Source organism: Anolis carolinensis, chromosome 4, assembly GCF_035594765.1.
Source record: "Anolis carolinensis isolate JA03-04 chromosome 4, rAnoCar3.1.pri, whole genome shotgun sequence".
NCBI classification, from domain to species: Eukaryota; Metazoa; Chordata; class Lepidosauria; order Squamata; family Dactyloidae; genus Anolis; species Anolis carolinensis.
Genome location: NC_085844.1, coordinates 183168865 through 183189836, shown reverse-complemented (window position 1 = coordinate 183189836; position 20972 = coordinate 183168865). Strand labels below are relative to the sequence as shown.

Sequence of the window (20972 nt, the reverse complement as noted above, 5' to 3'; positions counted from 1 at the left end):
TAATAATGTTCATTTTTTTGTTCAACAATACATGTGAATTCTTCTTCATGGAAAAATAAGTCATCCCCTGAAAATAAGACCTAGAACATTTTTGGGAGCAAAAAATAATATAAGACACTGTCTTATTTTTGGGGAAACATGGTAATCATGTAATAGGCTGCATAGAATTGACAAAAGTACATGGACCAGGAACAAAAAGGTCACATGGTTTCTGGTCTGAGCTCCAAATAAGACAGTGGGTTAAATCAATCTAATATCACATACAGACTCCCATGGATTTCTATGGGAAATGTAAACATATATAGTTGGCCTTCTGTATTCATGGATTTGGCATCCATGGATTCAGTCCTCTAAAACTTGAAAATATTTTTAAAAATACAAATGCAACTTTTGATTTTGCCATTATATGTAAGGGATATAATTTTATTCCACCATTGTATGTAACTGGTCTTGAGTATCCATGGAGTGCCCTGGAACCAAACTCCAGCAGATCACAAGAGCCCACTGTACTCTCACCTACTGAAATTAATGGGGCCAAAATGCTTATGTTGGGTTTGATGACGTCAGTCTAAAGCAGGAATGAATATCACATGGCTCAAGAGCCATGCAAGTCCCCTAGGGCCTATCTCAGATGGAACTTGGATACTTCTTGTTGAAGGAAAAATAGCCCAGAATGAGAATCAGCACTTCTGGAAGGCTTTAGGAGGGACTGCTTAGGGCATACCTTGTTTGCCACATCCCTCCAACTTGAAGACTACTTTTAAAGACTTCTGGTTGCAACTGATTTCATGGGGCTGTGTGTGATGTGGCAGGGTCTTGGAGCTGAAAAATGACCCCTGAACTCCAGGAGTTTGCTTAATTCTGATCTTTAATATGGTCATTATAAACAGATATTGTTCAGTGTAGATAGATATTACATCCTGTTGATTATTTCTCAGTTTGGTGATGGTGGACTTTAACAAACTTTAATCAGGAGCCACTTGAGGGCTTCCATTTTATGAAGATATGCTCTTGGGTTTGAGAGTTTTATCAGTACAGAATATTTGCCAATATATTTCAGTTTTTCTTATATAATGTCACAAAAATGTTTTGTTCTACAGTATTAGAAGAAATAATAGTATTTGTCATTATGACTGCCAATCAACTATAGATGTTACCTAATTAATCATCTTCTAATCGTTAATTACATTTAAGTAGAGCTGTGTATAGTAAAAGCATCAATATTGATTAGATTCCTCACTGAGAAGTTTCAAGGGCCGACATAATTTTCTGTAAGTGAAGCAAACAAAAGCTACCACTTGTTAAATAGAAAGAATTTAACCTCTTTTTTATCCAGTCAGGAGGCTTGGATATACAGTGTTTCTTTAAAAGAAGGGACAGAATTAAAATGGTCTAAAACTGGAATTAATTTTTCATTACTAACATGCCTTACTGATCTTGGTCAAAGATCATCTTGCCTTCATGAAACACAATGCCACCACTGTGCTGTGCCAGATTCACTTCGTCATCTGAGCCACTTTCTTCCTTTAGAGATCCCCCTTTAAAGATTATTCCTCCTGACGACAGGAGCTGGTTTGATGAATAAACCTGAAGAACAGCAGGCTGATGGGTGCAACCTTAACATGGCAAGGAGCAAAGTCGCTTAGCCTGCTATGACTGCGGAGGTGGATGTGCACCTTTGGCACAGGAAATCCCTCTTAAGATATACACTTTGCAACTGTGGAACTGCTCTTCAAGATGTTGGCAGTGAGACATGTTGCTTCCTTTTCCTTGTTCAAAGTCTGTGCATAGGTTGAGGACAAAGCTTGGAAAAGCAAGGGGTTGACTAGATACAGTGTTTCCCAAACCCTGCCCTTCCGGGTGTTCTGGACTTTTAGTTCCTAAAATCCCTGATCATTAGCAAAGGCAGCTGAGACTTTTGGGAGTTGAAGGCCAAAACTCCAGAAGGACTAGAGTTTGGGAATCACTGGAAAGTATTCTGAGGGCTTTGATCCAACCTGTGGTTATTCCCATCTGTGGATGGGAAAGGAGGAAAGCTATTGGTAGTTTTCTGTGCATAATAACAGGACTACAGAAAGTTCCTCCATTCTTAGATAACCACCCTCCCATGCAGCACAGAAAATGCTATAATATAAAACTTCATTTCCTATAACAGAATATAGTTCCACACAAGAGATCTTGGCAATGAAGTTGCATCACAGACCTGAAGTCTTAGGTTCAATAACAATGTTGTGACCAATATTCTGTATATCTCTGAAGGCTGCACCATTCAAATGCATATTTTTGCAGGGGTCAAGGAGACTTGGTTTTTCTCTGGCTCCTTGTTGTAAGAAATTTATTAGAAAAAATGGCCAGGATCCACTTGGGGATTTACATGTGCATAAACACCATAGTTACAGTGTCACACAGTGAATCCTTCTCCAATCCCTTAATCCCTATTTACAGGGAAGCAGCTAATGCAGTTGAAGGAAATCTGTTCCCGTTGATCAGGAAGCATCTGACTGATGTTCCCATCAGCAAGACCCCCGTCACAGTTATCCTTCATGCTGCACCATCAGCTAGACTTTTCCTAACCAACAGGGGAACAACTCACCCCCATGCGATCACAGCAGATGCTTCCTAGTAAATGGCGATTGGGGGGGGGGGGGGGGTGCTTTCATATCTCCTAAACTTGGGAGTTGCATAGGGATTGTGAATATGAAGCAGTCACAAGTATGGGTTGTGCATTCATAACTTCCCAGCAGGATTCTTGCCGATGACAGCATTGCGAACTGTACTGCTTAGTTTTATGAACTCATTGGTTGTTAAAAATCATGTTAAAGGTGGTTATAATTCAAAAGAAGGAAATGGGATTTTGCCAACTCTACTGAACCCCATGCATTATCCTTTTTATTTATATTCCATCTTTTCCCCAGAATCAAAACTTAAAGCAGCTTACAAATTATGGCAGATACAATATGGATGATCATATTATAATTAAAGTATGATTGAACTATCAATAATGTTAAAACCACATAAACATATATAAAAATAATGAAAAACAGTTAAGATGGTACAGTACTCCACTAAACTCTTTTCTTTTAAACCAAGCAATTTTTGAAAATATGTTGGAATAAGAAACTTTGCTTTTAAATAGGGCAGCAAGGGGAAGGGGCATTTGAGTTTCCTTAAGAAGGGAGTTCTGGGTGGCGATATTAGGAAGCTGGTCTCCCACATTTTCAACAGAGTATCTCCAAGTCTCATTGCAATAAAACTGACCTGGATACCTTCAAGGTATTAATAATAATAATAATAATAATAATAATAATAATAATAATAATAATAATAATAATAATAATAATAATAATACCTTTTTATGGTATTAGAAATGATTGTGGGATATAGATATCCCACAATCCTCATCCAATAATCCCTCTCTGGAACTAGGAGGCCATCATACATTGCAGTATCTTGTCCAAAAATGAATAATTGAACACCAGCCAATAATTATCTAGTATAGTGGTATTTAGGGAGGGTTTAAAAACAAGGGTCTTATACCAATCTCTTTTAGGGATAATAGAACCCAGTGTGGCTGTAAAAGAGGTGGGGAACTTCTCTCACTTATCCAGCCCACTCTTAGTCTTTCTGAAAAGTTAGGAAAAGCAAGGGTTTAGCTTATATGTAGTGGCACTCACCTCTTCAAAGTTCCTGTCCACAGCTATATCCTCACGTTAGGCAAATGTGAAGTATCCATCAGCAGTGGAAAAGCAGGAGTTGATATTAAATCCACTGGGGCTAGCTCTACTATGGTATCTCTTATCGCGGTTGGTGGGGACGAGAGAGAGGGCCTTCTCAATCGTGGCCCCCCGGCTTTGGAACTCGCTCCCTAGAGAGATCAGGCAGGCCCCTACCCTCCTCTCCTTCCGTAGGAGCTTAAAAACGTGGCTCTTTCAAAAGGCCTTTGATACTTAATTTGGTGTCATACTCATCTATCTGCCCAATTTATAATAGCCCCATTCTCGAGGTGTTGCCAATGTTATATTGCACTTTGTCCATTTCAACTGTGAAATTACCTTCCCCATTTCGGCCCATGTTGCACTTTGCCTGGGTTCTATGAATTAGTCTCCAGTGTTAATATTGTATGTTTTATGTTGATTTTAACAATTGTTTTTACTGTAATTGATGTTTTTATTGGATAACTGTTTTATTGCTGTGTTTTGATATTTGATTGTTTTATCGGGCCAGGCCCCATGTAAGCCGCCCCGAGTCCCTTCGGGGAGATGGGGCGGGGTATAAAAATAAAGTTATTATTATTATTAATATTATTATTATTATTGGTCAAGGCTGTGAAAAGCTCCTGGCTAGTCAAAACAGCTCTTTTGCAGATTCCATGGTATTAAGATTTTTTTTTATTCTCCTCCCTTTCTTTGCCCACATTATCATAGAATAGGATTTAGCCTATGTTAAGAGTCGGTCTGGGTTTTCTGGCAGTGTTACTTTATTCATTACCATCTAATTTTATAGATCACTGGCAATATAAAACTAGGGGTTTGGGTTTGGTTCCACTTTGTGGAAGTGGACACTGAGAAGTGCTTGTGTCTGCTGCCCTGACTAGCTCATTTCCCAAGCCAGAGGGAAGGGCTTCAACAGAATCACCTGGTGACAGGACAGGAAACTCACCAACCATCAGGAAACCATCTAGATCCATCAGTCTCTTGGGGAAGATGATCTTACTCAGGCACTGAGTAAGTCCAAGTCCCACCAGGTAGTTTTGGGACCATGACAAAAGAATTTCAGAAAGTTCCTCTATTCTCCAATCACAATTCTTCTGCCTTCCTCTGCACAGAAGTCTACAGTATGTCTTGCAGTGTGAGTAGGACCAGATAACCATTTGGGACAGTCGGATGGTTATCATGACAGACATGAAAAATCATGAGCCATAGGGCCAGATCAGTATGAATGTTGAAGTCCACCAGTACAATAAACCAAATGGATACCAACACCATGCCTGAGACCATTCTAATTAGGTCAGAATGGGAAGCCGTTAAGAAGTGGCGTGGGCAGTTCACCAACAGATGCCTTATTCTATGCTGGGCATTCAGTTTCCAATATGGACACTTGAACTGAGCAGACAATCTGAACCCTATTTCTTTGTCCCCTTTCCATCTTGGTTGGTGGTGCAGAGGGAACTATGATGGGCAAACTTGAAAGAGTGATTCTCACCCACTCCACAGCCAAGCATGCTGGCCTAGCTTTATCCAGTTGGGAGAAACAAGCAAAATCGTCCTAGATGGCTATTATTTTCCTGTTTATTGACCTGGCATTCAATAACAGCATGTTCAATCCAGGAGGCCAGATGCCATGGATAAACTGGGAGGCAGTTTGGATGCAACCAGCACTGTTTAGTTAACTTTTCCCATGATAGCCATTTCCCCCACCAAATGTATACCTCTCTTTCATTTTGATGGCGGGGCTTTGTATTAAGGAACAAACATACTTTAGGCCAAAAGTATCCTTATATATTTTTTTTCAATAGACATGTTTTCGGTTTTTATTGGCCAAGATCCTTGGTTGGAAGAAATATTGCTAAGTGGAACTATGAAATATCTCCCTTCTCATCCTCTCACAAAGTAACCCCCTTAACTAAAGACAGAGTGGCTGTTGAGTAAGCCACAGTTTAAGGGATCTTGATAAAGACTGGAAGCCACAAAGGTTTAAAGATAGCCGGGGGTAAAGGAAGAGGAACTGTTATAGCAGTCAGAATAATTGAATCCCCCCTATATTACTGTTTTATTATTTTTGTCATACTTTACTGACTTAAGAAAAAAAGGTACTGACTCTGGGGGTTGGTGCTCATCTCCATTTCTAAGCCAAAGAGCCGCCGTTGTCCGTAGGCACCTCCAAGGTCATGTGGCCGGCATGATTGCATGGAGCGCCGTTACCTTCCCGCCGGAGCGGGTACCTATTGATCTACTCACATTTGCATGTTTTCGAACTGCTAGGTTGGCAGGAGCTGGAGCTAACAGCAAGCGCTCAAGCCGCTCCTGGGATTTGAACCTGGGACCTTTCGGTCTGCAAGTTCAGCAGCTCAGCACTTTAACGCACTTCGCCACCGGGGCTCCTCTTTGATTATGTTTGCTATTGTGGCCTAAATAATTTAATATATGTAAATAATGACTATATACCCAAAGAATATAGATTCAAAATGCATTTGACTATATACCCCAAAAGTACTTATATCTTTGAAGTCAGCACTGAATTGGGATTTGGTGCTTTAGCTAATAGACAAAGCCACCCTGGCAACCAGATTTCTAACATGGGTGTTGGAGATGGTATATGTGGACGCCCAAAGTTACCAAAGTTTAACTGAACTGAAAATAAGCATCAAAAATAAGGGGAAAGTAAGCATCAAAGCTTCCAAACAGACTTCATACCAGCTAGGCTGTATTTCTGAATTTATTAGAAACAGCGGTCAGTACATCCTTCTAAAACATTACATTTAAATGTGCTTTATTGCAATCTTTTATTGCATTTTTATTCTAAAGCAAAGTAGGCCAGAATGCTTAGTGTCTGGGATTCCAAAGCTCAACCATCTATTTAAAAAATAGAAACATACAGTAAGATCATAGCACATTTGGTGACAAGTACAATGTTGCATTACTCATCTAGAAACTACAATATGACTAACATACAACTGTTTTCTTCATGAAGCAGTTTCTCTTTAAAAGTTAAACTACATGAAGTTGACTATACCATAAAATGACAGAAGAACAGGTTTTACATACCAACAAGACTACCAAAGTTACATGCTGGAATTCATATTAAAAAGAACAAAAACAAAAACAATCCCCATTGCTTCATGAGAAGCAAATCTTTGACAAATAGCATCCCTTAAAAGGAAAACCAAAATGGATTTCAAGAATGCAATGTTCATGTGCGGGATGTACAAAGGAGTGCACAGTCCTGGCATGTCTCAATACAAGATGACGTTTACCCACTCATTCTTACAGAGATACAAACATTATACTCGCCTTACACAGTGATTAATGCTACGGCTCTCCTTTGCACATTCATTCTAGATAGGGCTTCCACCAATTTGAAAATGTGCAACAGTTACTGTATCTCAAAAGAAATGGAGCTTCTATAAAACATAATAACTTTGCTTTGAATAAACTTTCATGTTTTATTTGGATCAAATAAGTAAAACACTAAAAAAAGAAATAAAAAGTACATCAAGAATATTAGTGATAGACTCCATGTTGGGAGGGGGGCAACCAAAGAACAATCCCAGCTTTCCATCATGGGGTGAGTAAAGTAAGTGCAAATAGTGAAATGGGACTTTCAGAGGGCTAGAGCCACGTATGGCTAATGCATATAAGGACATGTGTATGTGAATTTAGTTTCCATATATCTATATACATACAGTACATATACACACACACAGCGAGAAAAGGGGCAGGGGGAAGCGATTAGTTGCAGACCAGTACAATCCCATGGTGCTGTAAACTGGCAAAACTTATAAAGTTATCAACAGACTGAGTCAAACGTCTTTGCAATCAGTCACTCAAAGACCAAAACACTCTGCACTTTAAAAGATTTACTTGAACAGCTGGCTGGCATCTTTAAGGGTGCAACCAACAGACTCATGACGAAGAGGGAGAGGAGCATGTTGACTCCTGAAAAATATCTTGAAAAAGTAATTTGTGTATAACTGCAGCAAATGTCAGCACTGTGCCTGGGAAAAGAAAAGGTGGCCCGAGATGTGGACTGGAGAAAGTGCAATTTTCTCATGGATATAGGCAAGATATGAAGCAGTATGAAATAACAGAATGGACTTCAAAGAAAAAGTGTTATCGCTACATGTGATGATTATTGTATTTATGAGTCGCTAAGTTCTACCAAACACAAAAGATGCCTCTGAATAGAGTTCTTCAAGCTAAGTTCTAAGTCAATAGGACGTCTGCATTTGGGATGAGAAAGGACCAAAGCATGTTGTGAATCATGGAAAAATCTGCATTAAAATCTACAGAGCCAGCCCAATATGCCAGTGCTTAAAACTTTTTATCTTCTAGAAAAGTCACAGACTGATTTCAATCCTCGTGTATTCTTTGGAACAAAATAGATTTGTGAGATTCCCAAGAATTCCCGCCCTGGAGTAGTTTTCAGCCAGCAAAACATCAGATCACTATTTCTTATAGTCAAGTCCAAACATATTCTGAAAAGGAAAGTTTTTCTCTCTGGACCAAATTAGATAAAATGGATTCTGCATGATCAGATCTTCCCTGTAGTGTTTTAGTTCAACGCATTTGCATGGTCCCTAAATTTACACAAGAGAAATGGTGGTTGGAGAGGAGTTGCTTGAACATTTACCCTAGGTTACATCCCATTCTTAATCATACCACTGAACTTTACTGCAGTAGGAAGCAAGAGACAACACACAACTGTGCACCTGTTCTCCTCTACCAGGTAAATAGCATGTGCTGGAGGTATGTCTGACTTAGGTCAGGAGTATAATGCAAGGAAAAAATAGCATTTCCTCCCACAAAGCTGATTCCTAAATCTAACTGAAAACTTTTTATTGCTTTAAACTGAAAACAATACCTAGAGAAGAACTTACTCTGATCTTTCAGCAGTTCTGTATCCTTTGGATTTTAATTACTTCCCAAACCATTTTTCCTATTCTTTTTTAAAAACTCCACTGGAATTCCCCATTCTTGTACAATTTGGGCCCAAAATGTTGTTTTGTGATAAAGAGGGGGGGTTGTTTGAGATTTAGGGTTTACATAATATGCAGCGACAAGGTGTGTGCCTAGAGAACTGAATCCATGGTTCCTCACTTTTGAGGCTGGAAAGTGAGGAAAATTCCCTGACAGTCCTAGGCAAGTAAAGAAGAGTCCAGGGAGAATGAGTAAAGAGAGTGAGAATGACAAAAGAAGAAACAACGCTTAAAAATGTAACTTTACCTGTCAACATATCACATGGTGATATTTTAAAACAGTTCATTTTTGGAATAGGGAGGGTATGAGGTGGGTTTTAGAAAAGAAACAGTACTGTATCTGAAAATATGGTTAAATCTTGTTGCACCATCAGCAAATGGAGGTTTCAAGATACTCAAGCCAAAGGTCTGACTGCTTCCAGCTGCAAATATTTTAAAGGACAAGTCAACATTGAAAGTAAATCTTTACTTCAGGAATATTTTAAAAATTCTCAAACCACAAAGCAGATCTTGAAGGATTCATGTTAACAAATAAAGTAAAATTGTGAACAAATAAAAACAAAAACAAAGAACATGAAATAAAACTTTGAATACACTGAAATGCTTGCCCAGTTCTGCACTTTTTACCTCATTTTTCTGTGTTTGCTTGTGCGCACCACAGAATATTCACTACCACTTTAGATTTGTATTCCCTGTCTTAGTATGAATCAAAAATGCTACCACCACACATACACATACACCCACATGCACACACTCACATATTGTTCAAGTACCAAAAAAGAGGATTTTCTACATTAGCAAATGTGATCTTAAAACAGGAAAATTGCTACGTGAACATAACAGCATTAACTCAGTGTAAATGTTGTCAAGGCTTTCCACAGCAAGCAAACAACAGCATAATTAGACCCAAACCATCCAAGCCCTTAAATATAGCACAAGATGTGACCACATTTCAATTGTTTTTAGAAAAAGATGTGTAAGACTTAGTAAGTCTAAACCTTTGCTTCTACAGACTATTGTCTGCCTGTGCTGAGACAGGCAAAAAATTGCTCCTATCCCAGTTCCTGAGCTTCCACAGCTTGGTGTTGGACTGTTACATATAAAATAATTTGGCGTGGTTTTCATTTATTCTTAAACTTACTGAAACACCAACAGTTCTTAAGTGAAAAGTGCTGGGTTTGGAGGGATTGTGCATGCCAATTTGTGGAAAGATAGGGCTGCAAATGTATTTGGAAGGTGGGCTGTGGGGTAAACAAACTATGTATTTGGAGCACTTTTCGTTTGAAGCCAGAACCCTAAGGTTTGCACAACTAGTGCTCTGTCCGTGGAAGAGTTTTAAAAACATACGCATCCTGCTCGTAGCAGCTCCAACTGTTTGACAGGTTACCTCTGAGACTCAGGGGGTTTAACATGTGGTTTCTGATGCAGTGCAAGGAACCAATAATGTGTGTGTGTATGTGTGTGTGTGTGTTGGGGGGGGGGGGGGTTGAGCAATGAGGTCTCACATACATAACCAGGAACTTATGTATACCTAATATGGAATTTTTGATTTGCAGGCTAGAAAGAAACCAGTGGATGCTGGATTTATTCCTATTCCAATAAATAAATTGGTTAAGGTACTGCTTTGTGCAAAATGGGAATAGAGAAAACAATACTGTATGCTTCCCGCATCTATTCTTCCAGGAACATTTCATCAAGTGTGTGTGTGTGTGTTTGTTCTTATGGAGTGTGACTGGCAAAGAAACTAGTCAGCAAAAGGACTGGCAGTTCAATCACTTTTCATTCTTAGCGGATCTATTGTGCATCACAACAAGGAAAACAACTGCAAAAAGAGAAGCAGTGTTCCACTTGGAGAAAGCAAAATACTAAATCATTTGCAGTCCTTGAAAATGCATTTCAGATAAACAGACTATTAGAAGACACTCTTTTACCTCACACAACCCCTTATCAAGTAACATTGGTGGGGAGATTTACCTAGATGGGTCATATAGATAAATATGTTCCACAGCTCTTGTATTAAAAATAAAACACAATCATGTGCCACCAAAGTAAGGCTTACTCAGTTTGCTTTGAGAACATAGTGAGCTTTCCTGAACTTTAGCCCTACATTTATCCATTTAACTTCTGCAGTTTTCTCTTGTGCATTTGTTTTAGCTTCAAAGACAGTTATTGATACTAGCAAGACAAATTATAATAAAGGTGATTTGAACCATGAAGATTAAGATGCAGTCACTTGAGGTCAGCTAAAAGTGAAAAGTGGAAGAAAGCTGAACGAGAATGGTAGTAAAAAACTTGCCAGTATTTCAATTGCCTTCAAAATGATTTTTCACTTAGTAAGTATGTCCAAAAAGTGTAACACAAGAGGCAAGCAGAAGCATGTGAACACCAGATGGATGACACCAACAGCTGTTTCTTATTTACCTAAACCAAGTGGAAAGGGAAGCGAACTAAAAGGAAGCTGTATATAAATTTAATTTGTATGCTGTCCTAATCTAAGTATGTCAGAATAAGCTCATTTAAAAGAACGTACAGGAAGGAAGCTTTTGAAAGGAAGCATACACAAAGTTAACTGGGAAATGTAAATGAAAAGTTTAAAGAAAGCATTTATTTATGAATGTATTAATATTTAAAACAAAAACGGAAATGAGAGGACAAGATCTTATTTGAAGCTGGCAAAGCATAAAGTTCACATTGTGTGCTTACACCAATGATCCCAGATGTCAAAGGCAAAGGGAGGCCAGTGCAGGAGGAGGTGGGCAAAGGAATCCAGCTGATGGTGGCAGGAGGGAGCTGGAGGGCCAAGCTGTGCCTTGGCACTCTTTGACAACAATTGCCTAGTCTGACAAAACTGTCGTGTGAGGAGGTACTGGATACATCCTTACATAACATCAGAAAAAAAGAGTTCATTTGGCACATGTCCTGGCTACACCAGCATAAGAGATTTCTGGTCAATGAGTTTATATGGGCAAAAAAGACTGAAGTTATCTAAAGCCCTGGCAATTGTGTCATGATGCTTTATGCTGCCAATGAGTATTTCATTGGCTAGATGTTAAGTTGTTCCTGGAGAAAAGGACATTATGTTTTAGGCTAAACTGCGTGAAATAAAAACTAGGTAATATGCAGATATCAAATTAAAATGTGCAAGTTGGTCCGGTCTCTGGAAGGTCTTCCTGCTGTAAATGCCAGAGCAACATTGAAAGAACAAATATATTGCTTGTGGATTGGGGGGAGGGAGGAGAGTGGGGCATCTAGGTATGGGGAGAGGGGGGCTGCAGAAAGTGGCAGCACATGCCATCATTTAGTATCTTTTCCTAAAAGAGATTTCAGGGTCATGTCATAACCACCATTCCAATTCAGAAGATGCTGCTGCTGCAAGCTGATCAGCTTAAGTGGTGGTAGATTAGTGCAAAACAGAAGTGCTTTATGGACATATCCGGAAAACTAGTTTGGCCCCTCCATCTGCTGATTAGTGCTCAAGATTCATCATTTTCCTGATCAGCAATTCCATATTCTGCTTAATACTTCTATGCTCCTCTATAGTGCATTCTGCTTTGTGTAAACATTAGTCTAACAGTCTCAGGGTTCAAGGTGGCACTGAAGGTACGGTGGAGCCAGAAATGATCCATGTCCCAACTCCCTGGCATGCACTTCAAATATTACACCAGAAAAAAAGAAAAAGGAAAGACTTCATGCTAAATTTGCTTAATTTCCCCCCATTTTGTGTAAGGAAATGTTCTAACTCAAATATCATCTTTAATAATGACCATAAAGATTCAACAAGGGTAGTGACAATAAAGTCAAAATAGCATTGTACCAGCTCTACCTCTCACAGTCTAATTGATCCAGTTCTCACTCTGCTATAATTTCACTGGTGTTACATATAGTCCAGATGAATCTGACATGGCAAATGTAGACCACGCAAAGCTGTTTACGTACTGATAAATTCTACCACTTTATATCTCGACTAGTCTCACAGAACTCAAATGCCCAAATATTCTGCCTCATTGTAAACCAACAATGAATTCTAAGGGTAAGTAGACAATCAGTGCAATGGAATAAACAATTTAGCATGCAATCCAAATATGTTACAAGTATCGTTTTGAAGTCACTTTCAATAAAGTGGACTGCACTTAGTTTCTGCTGTTGTAGGGCTTTTGTTTGTTTTTTGGTTTAGCAAGCCGCTGAGAAGTAATCCATTGCACTTTTAGGTTTTTTTTTTAAAAAAGAACAAAACAAAATGTTTTCAAACAGAATATTAATTGTTTAGCATAAGCATGTCAAGAGCCAGCTTCATTCTGGTTTACATTCCAAAGCTTAATATGATTTTAAAAACAAAATCCTGGGAAGAAAGAAAACATAGTTTCAAAGTAACATGGGGAAAGTGGTGCAGTTACAACAGGTCAGAGTTTGAAAGTTTTGAAAACTACACAAGAAAGTTTTAGCTTTTACATTTTTTATCTTCAAGTTTTGGCAAGTGTGCGATTGCAAATGCAATTTATTTCTGGTAAGTGCTCAATCCAGCAATGAGAGAAGTTTTGGTGGGTTCAGTTTGGTTTCTCTTATTTGAAGACCTGTAGTGCTGTTGAAACCAAACTGTTATTGTTGGTAAAATATAAAGCAACATTTCTTTGAGGATATTCCTTTTAAATATGAACCTGAAACTCTCCCCATAATTCCTTTGGTCTCCTCTCATCAAATACCATGCTACATCAAGATGAGCCCTCATTTTTTAAAAAGTTTGTCTGACTTGCAGCAAGGCTGCTAAAATTATCAAGGAAAGGTTTCCGCTGCACAGAACTTTCCCCATTTCCTGGCGCGTAATAAGACTGAACGACAATTACCAAGACCTCAGAAAAACAAAATCCAAGTAGAAGTTCCGCTGATGGCACCTGGCAAAAATACTTCTCTCCACAGTTTTGCTTCTAGTTGTTTTGTATGCATTTTGAGAGTTTCCTTGTTCCTTAAAGGGAGAACAAGAGACAGTGTTTCCTTATATAAAAACACCTCCGATCTTCAGGTAGCACCAGGGCACCTACCCCAAAGCTGTTATCTTGTTGCTGCTAGGTCTCCAATTCACATTCATCAAATCACTTCTTGTGCAAAACAAGCAGTCTAAGGAGAAAGAATGCCCTCTGGGTTCTAGTAAAAATGGTAGAAAAGAAATCCAAGATAACCAACACTTCACCTATATTTCACCCTCCTGGAATTTATCTACAGAGGGAGGACATCTGTGCGTAGACAGGATACGCCAGCCGGACATTGAGGGAATCGTTGTGTTGGACAAGGGAGGTATGCTGGTAATGGAGGACTAATTCTTTAAGGGTGCTATATAGGTTGTAGGGCTCCGCAAACCCATAACCTCTAGGAGTGCTGTAAATCACACAGTGTTTAACTTCGCCGTCAGCTCTGTAAAGGGAAAATAAAGGGAGTCAACTTAAAAGGATTATAGTCAAGGAGATACTGAATCGTCACAATGAATAAAAAAGCACTGTAATCAGTCGTGCACAAGTAATGATTTCTAGATTTAAAATAGCTTGCTGTCTCATTAGTGGCCTTCCATCATACAGTTAAGTTTATTTTAGAAAGCCTTTGGCTATTAGTAGAGTTTTAACTCTTCTGAAAGTTTTTTATATTATCTTCTGTTCTTTGTTCTGTTGTTATTTTGACTTATGATGTTTTCACAATCTCTACTGATTGGCCACTCTGAAGAAAGGCATAGTACAAACTTTTAGAATTTTTTACAGATGAATAAAACCAGTTACTAAATAATCAGCTCTAAATTTTAAGAAATAATTTCAAACCCTATTTAATTTTTATTCAATTTTTTGCAGAAAGGATGCACCACTATATTTTTGTTCTGACACAAGAAGCGCCACTTGTTGCATAATTTAAATATATAGGCACATTTCTGGACTATGGGACTACAGTGGAGGAAAGCCTTACTGGTCTACTCATCTTAAAGACAAATTTCCCTGTGCCTGATAAAATAGTAAGCTAAGAATCACTACTTACACCACAGAACAAGCATAACAGCCTTTCTTGCTACTTTCCCGAATTAAAAATGCCCCATCAGGTTTTCCACAAAGCAAATCTTCTGCTTGAATACGATTGAGATCACCTACAAACCAGGTCTTTTCATCATAATGTGGCAGATTTTCATCCTCTTCGTTCGTAAAGTATGTACTAGAAGAGACAACAAATTGAATTTCAGAATATCTCTCAGCATTAAAATTTAAATTTTCTGAATGAATTCAGAAGAAACACTATCACTCCTAACATCCATTAGAAGACGAAGCCCGAGAGCAAGAGTGGCAAAAGTGTGGCTTGCATCCACCCTCCAGGACTATTTGTTGGCTCTCCAAGCCAATCTTTGGCCCAAAATACTTTTTGCAAGTATGGGAAATTTTGCAAAGTTTTTGAGGTTCCTGGGTCATTTTAGGCACAGGGGAGGACTGAAAAAAGGCATCTCCAGGATGTACAACAGTCTGGGGTAATGAAAAATGCCCCCGCAACACCCCATCAAGGGCATATAGAGATTAAATTTTTTTGTGAGGGATGCAGCCCTCTAACACCTCTTGGGGAGTCAATGTGACTCCCTAACCCTGTCAGTACCTTAAACAATTATAAGAATTAGGAACACAAGGTAAGTGTACACAAGAAAATACTTCCATTATCTTAGACTCATTCATGTATTAAGAACAGCACATACATTAATAATAATAATAATAATACTATACCACCAAATCCTTCAAGTGCACCCAGTTCCCATGAGTGCCCAGCTGTCACTATTTATCTATCACTAATGGCAATTTTAAAAAAGTAATAGGTGCCTATTATTATTATTATTATTTCTGAATGACTCCTTTGGTAGTCTACATAACCATAAAAAACATGTTAATTTAAGTTATGTCATAGCTGGTTGGTCTCTTTGAAACCAATGATCATTAGCTTAAGGAAAGAGTACACATCCATATAGCAGCTACATTAATATAATACAGATATTATACTCTTGTTGTACATTTTATACAGTTTGGTAATACTTCAAAGTGATACACAATTCAGACTACTGCAACAAAACACTTACTCATCAATGTTTTCATTTTTGATTCCCAGCCAGTCATTTATTCGTTTCTGCCTCACTCCTTTATGATTGAGCCAACTGATAATGAGATACAAGGCACATTATTAATACAGTCTAAAATGATAATTTACAAGAAGACAATCAAAGATCCCCCCAAAAAACCTTGAACTATAATCCTGTTTTTACAACATTTTGAAGAAATACATCTAACATAACAAATACCCAGTTGTGCATTGTTATACACTGCTTGCTAGCTTCAGAAAAGGAACTATGGCTCTACCACGGTCTCTACACATGGCTACATTCCATTTTCTCTTTATACCTCACCTAAATGTGACAATATCCCATTCGATCAATGATGCCTGAGCTGCATATAAGGGACGTAGGGAACACTAAGGCCAGAAAGTAATCTAATCAGATGAAGACATTGCTTAGTTCTCTGTTCTGACACTGTAGTTTGTTCAACACTGTGGATTTTGTACAGTTTGCCCTTCATTTCTTTCAAAGTGAAATAAAATATTTACTTGGAACTAGAAATGGACAATACTGAGCACACTGTAAATAAAGAGTTAGTAAGAAGCTGTGCAATAATTTGTGCTGAATAGGCTGGCCAGATGTTAAAATTCTGCCATGTCAAGAAGTTTAGTTTTCTTTCCATCAATACACTTCATGGTCAAATTAGACAAGATGGCATTAGTACAATTAGCAAGTGAATTCTGGTAGGGAATACAGGGATCCAAACCTCTGACCTCCCTGTCGACAGAATCAGGTCCTCCATATTTGTTTATTTTTTAACCATTCAGACACTTCCTAATTGCAAAAAAGGTGTCTCCTATAGGTTGTGCCTTACAGTCTATACATAAAGGATGCTTACTTACACAAGGTACTGATCTCTGATTTTGCGCAGCTGAATAAGATCAGGTTTGATACTGTTCATTTTCTTGTCAATTTCCCGATTGTCCAGGGCTTGCTTCTTCAAATCCTGTTCTAAACGTAGCTTACTATCATGAATCTCCCCCAGGCGTGATTTTAATTTTTCATAATTCATCATAATCCTGTAAAGCAATGTATGATGTTTTAAAAGTCACAAGTACTATGCACCTAAATAAAATTACAAGCTCTTATCTTAAAATATACATGCAGCTCATCTATGGCTACATAGCACATAACTATTGTGATAGCCACTGTGCAGGACAGAGTCCACTAAAAGGCATTGTATTCTCAATTCAAATTTAAAGCATCAAACCAGAAAAAAGAATTATGACTTTGGAAAAGTAAATATCAGATTTGGCAAAGGAGAATCCATAAAGTACAACCTTAGGACTAATGCAGAGACTGCCACTTTATTCCACCTGATAATATTTAAATGGGAAGAAACTGAAACTTTCCTGCCTATCTATAACAAGTCTTGCTGGAGTTATCTATATTTCAGCAAATTGGAGAGGAAAGAATGAAAAAGCTGAATATTTCCCAGGCTTTCTGTGCTTTCATCTTTAGAGGTATAAGGTGACTAGTCATGGCAAATACTAGGCAATCTACTTGTGGATCACTCCTCAATTTTATTAATAGAAGCCCACATTATTAACATCTTGCACTTTATTATTATCTTTTAAATTTTTAGTTCTCGCTTCATCAAACTGTTTTTTCTGTTTTTTTTGTATGGGTCCTGCTGGTTTAATATTAATGTAGACTTGTTTGTTTTTGTTGGTGGTATTACTTACCAAGATTTTAAAAAATACCTCATGAGTTCCTTTTGTCTTTTACACAGTAGCTACAATAAACAGCTAGTTCGCAGTCCACATTTTTAAGATATTTAAAAGTTGTATTCATTTGAAAATTTAAAGAGCATGCTTCTTGCTGAACCAGTTCAAGGTTCATCTATGTAGTTAGGTATAAGTACAGTTAACTAACATAACAGATTCCAGAGATTCTAAATTGTAGGCAGGTACAGTCAAATTGGCAATAAAATAATGCCAAATTGAAGCATGGGAAAAAGTGGACTATAGCATAAATAATGAAGAGAACCAGAGTGGTGTAGTGGTTTCAGTGTTGGACTAGGCTCGGCCATAGAAACCCAGCCTCAGAAGAAATCAGAATGAAACCTCCTCTAAGCAAATCTCACCGTAAAACCTTGCAATAGATTTACCAACCATAAGTTAGAAATGACTTAAAAGCATACAATGACAAGGCTAATAAAAATAACAACAACAACAACAATAATAATAATAATAATAATAATAATAATAATAATAATAATAATAATAAAACTTTATTTATACCCTGCCACCATCTCCCCAAAGGGACTCGGGGAGATGCATATTATTTGTCAAACTAGATTAAATACATACTTTAACATTCTGTTTAATTCAGACTTCAGCAAACTTAACTAACAATTCTAATCATGGAGAAGAGACATGCAATGTCACACTGGGCCAGGGACTGTCAGCAGACACAGTGATTTGGCAGACCTACCTTTCAATTTCTTTTTCATTCCCTTCTCTTCGGAATCGTTCAATGTATTCCTTGCTATATTGCTCTTGGGTGTGACATTGTTCTTCAAATATTTTAATTGTTTCATTAAACGCTTCTATTGCTGTTCTCTTCATTTGAATTTCCTATACAGAAAAAACAGTTTCAAAGATCATCATTAACCATTGACAGTATTGTCTTCTGCCTTCTATATATTTATTGTTATTTATATAAAACAAAGAAGATTATTCATTTGGAGTTCTTAATACATAAAATATGATTCAATAATGAAAAGTGTTATGATTCCAATATTGAGAAAATTAAATTAAACTGACAAAGAATATTATTTGGCATTTCAACTTCCCTTTTCACCTCATAAAAGGTGAGATTTTGTGCAAAATTAGATCCATGCAGCAATACAAGATAGAAGGGGGGTACTATTTTGTAGTAACATTTCTGGTTATCTTCATACTGATGTTTGTCTTTGTATTTCAAACAGCATACATGGCCTGGTTCTGTCCAGATTTAACACTAAATTGCATCAAGGAATTGTTATACAGTAACACCTAGCCAAAACAAGTTTCTCCAAGTCAAAGGAACAAAAGGATTATTTTCTACTCAATTCTTTACTGGGCTACCATTCAGGGGAGTCCTGATGCTTTCTTCCGAGACATTACAAAACAGGTTTCTTGCTGGACCGACATGCAAGACTATACACACAATGACATTAACAATTCTCTTCAGCCAGACCTTGGTCTGTACAGCAACACATCCCAAAACCCGACCTTTGATATAGGGTCGGAACAGTGAGCAGAAAAAGTATTCATAAATCTTTCTTCTAGCTGCTCTAATTATACAAACTCTTTCACATATAATTTTTGCTCCATCTGCTCTTGACTTTGTTTTCCTAGTATGATAGATGGATGCTTGCTTGCATCTCCAATTATGGGCTGGGGAATGCTGTCTAATTAGTTTGGGCCTGAGACATTTATGAGTCAACTAGCAACATACCTGTGATGTTCTGGTGTATTCTTCATATAATCTGTCATACTCTTTGCTTTTCTCTTGATATTGAGTGTGGTATTCCTGAAGCTTTTTGCCTACAGCATCAATATTATCTTCTTTTACCAACTGATCCTGCAGATGTCAAAGAAGAAAACTGTTCTATATGAGAGCTTCAAGCACCGATTTGACTGCAGAAATTAGAAAGCCTTTGTTTTAGATCAGAAATACCTATCTGCACATTTATGTGCTTCCACTGGGGCCATATTTGCACCAACACATTTCCTCCAGCATTATACCAATTACAGTAGAGTCTCACTTATCCAAGCTAAACGGGCCGGCAGAAGCTTGGATAAGCGAATATCTTGGATAATAAGGAGGGATTAAGGAAAAGCCTATTAAACATCAAATTAGGTTATGATTTTACAAATTAAGCACCAAAACATCATGTTATACAACAAATTTGACAGAAAAAGTAGTTCAATATGCAGTAATGTTATGTTGTAATTACTGTATTTACAAATTTAGCACCAAAATATCACGATATATTGAAAACATTGACTACAAAAATGGCTTGGATAATCCAGAAGCTTGGATAAGCGAGGCTTGGATAAGTGAGACTCTACTGTACTTGAGAAATATGTATGAATATTGGACATTAAGTTAGTTCTTGGACCTTTGTGTGCACCAGTATTTTAAGCTTGTTACACAGCATTAACCTCTTGACATCAATTGCTTAATCGGCAAGATTTATTTTAGAAAGAGCATGACAGCCTTTCAATACTCTTAATTTTCTCTGTGAAATATACATACTAAGAGAGCTCTAAAGATACTGAAATAAAGAACAATTAATATGGCAAGATCTAGAATTTGTGGGAAGCAAGAAGTAGTAAGGTAATGATCAATGCCAAGTCATATATCTATCTAGTGTATATAGAGATTTTAAAACTTGAAACATAACTATATGCCTCAACAAGATGTAGAAGATGAAACCCAAGCTGGATTCTACTCAATTCCTGAACACACTTGATGCTACACGTGTCTACTATTATGATAATTTGTACAGTAATTTTATATTATTTTTAATACTGAAACATCTACTTGCTGATTTTAGTGTTAAGATATATGGCCAGTGAATGACCATAACAAAGTTAAATTTAAAAGAACATATCTAAATTAGGGATGTTATGTCTGTTTTAGCTGGAAAATCTTTGATATTAATGCACTCTTGTCTCTATTAAAATAGTTTACGAAACCACTGTAAACAATTGCATTTAATGACAATATTCTGTGGAACTTTACCTGCTGGTATCTGGATATAGGGTACATCAGTTTCACATCAAGTTTAGGATTATATTGGGCAAGAGACTCATGGTGATAGTGGTTAATTAGCTCCACAACAGAATTAAATGTCAGTGGATCAGAAAAACCGTATTTTCCATCCCGATGGTAAATTTTTATTAATTTATTGTTTCCACCTTTCCTACAAAAGAGAAAATTTTAAAAAGTTATATCACAATCTGTTATATTTGATGCTGTAACTATCCTAATCTACAAAGCCAACCCAACCCTTGCACACATTTTCACTCTCGTATACAACTGAATATTATAATTAGAATACATTCTACATGCTGCATTCATAAGCTTCACTGTTTTTTTAAAAGAAGATTAACTAGAATTTCCTCAAAGGTGCATGGAACTGCATGACCTTTTGCTAATATTGAG

General features: G+C 37.5%; 1 protein-coding gene across 2 annotated transcripts in view; it reads right to left on the bottom strand.

The window, feature by feature from the left end:
* Window positions 1–6417: 6417 nt before the first annotated feature.
* pik3r3 (phosphoinositide-3-kinase regulatory subunit 3) overlaps window positions 6418–20972 on the bottom strand; it is a 321047-nt gene continuing 306492 nt past the window's right edge. For both annotated transcript variants that reach the window (XM_003220270.4, XM_008109543.3), the window contains 7 exons: window positions 20550–20730; window positions 19257–19382; window positions 18249–18391; window positions 16655–16831; window positions 15780–15854; window positions 14708–14878; window positions 6418–14101 (listed from right to left, as the gene is read on the bottom strand). In XM_003220270.4, coding sequence (XP_003220318.2) covers window positions 13903–14101; window positions 14708–14878; window positions 15780–15854; window positions 16655–16831; window positions 18249–18391; window positions 19257–19382; window positions 20550–20730 — 1072 coding nt within the window. In that variant the 3' untranslated portion in view covers window positions 6418–13902. The remainder of the gene's footprint in view (window positions 14102–14707; window positions 14879–15779; window positions 15855–16654; window positions 16832–18248; window positions 18392–19256; window positions 19383–20549; window positions 20731–20972) is intronic.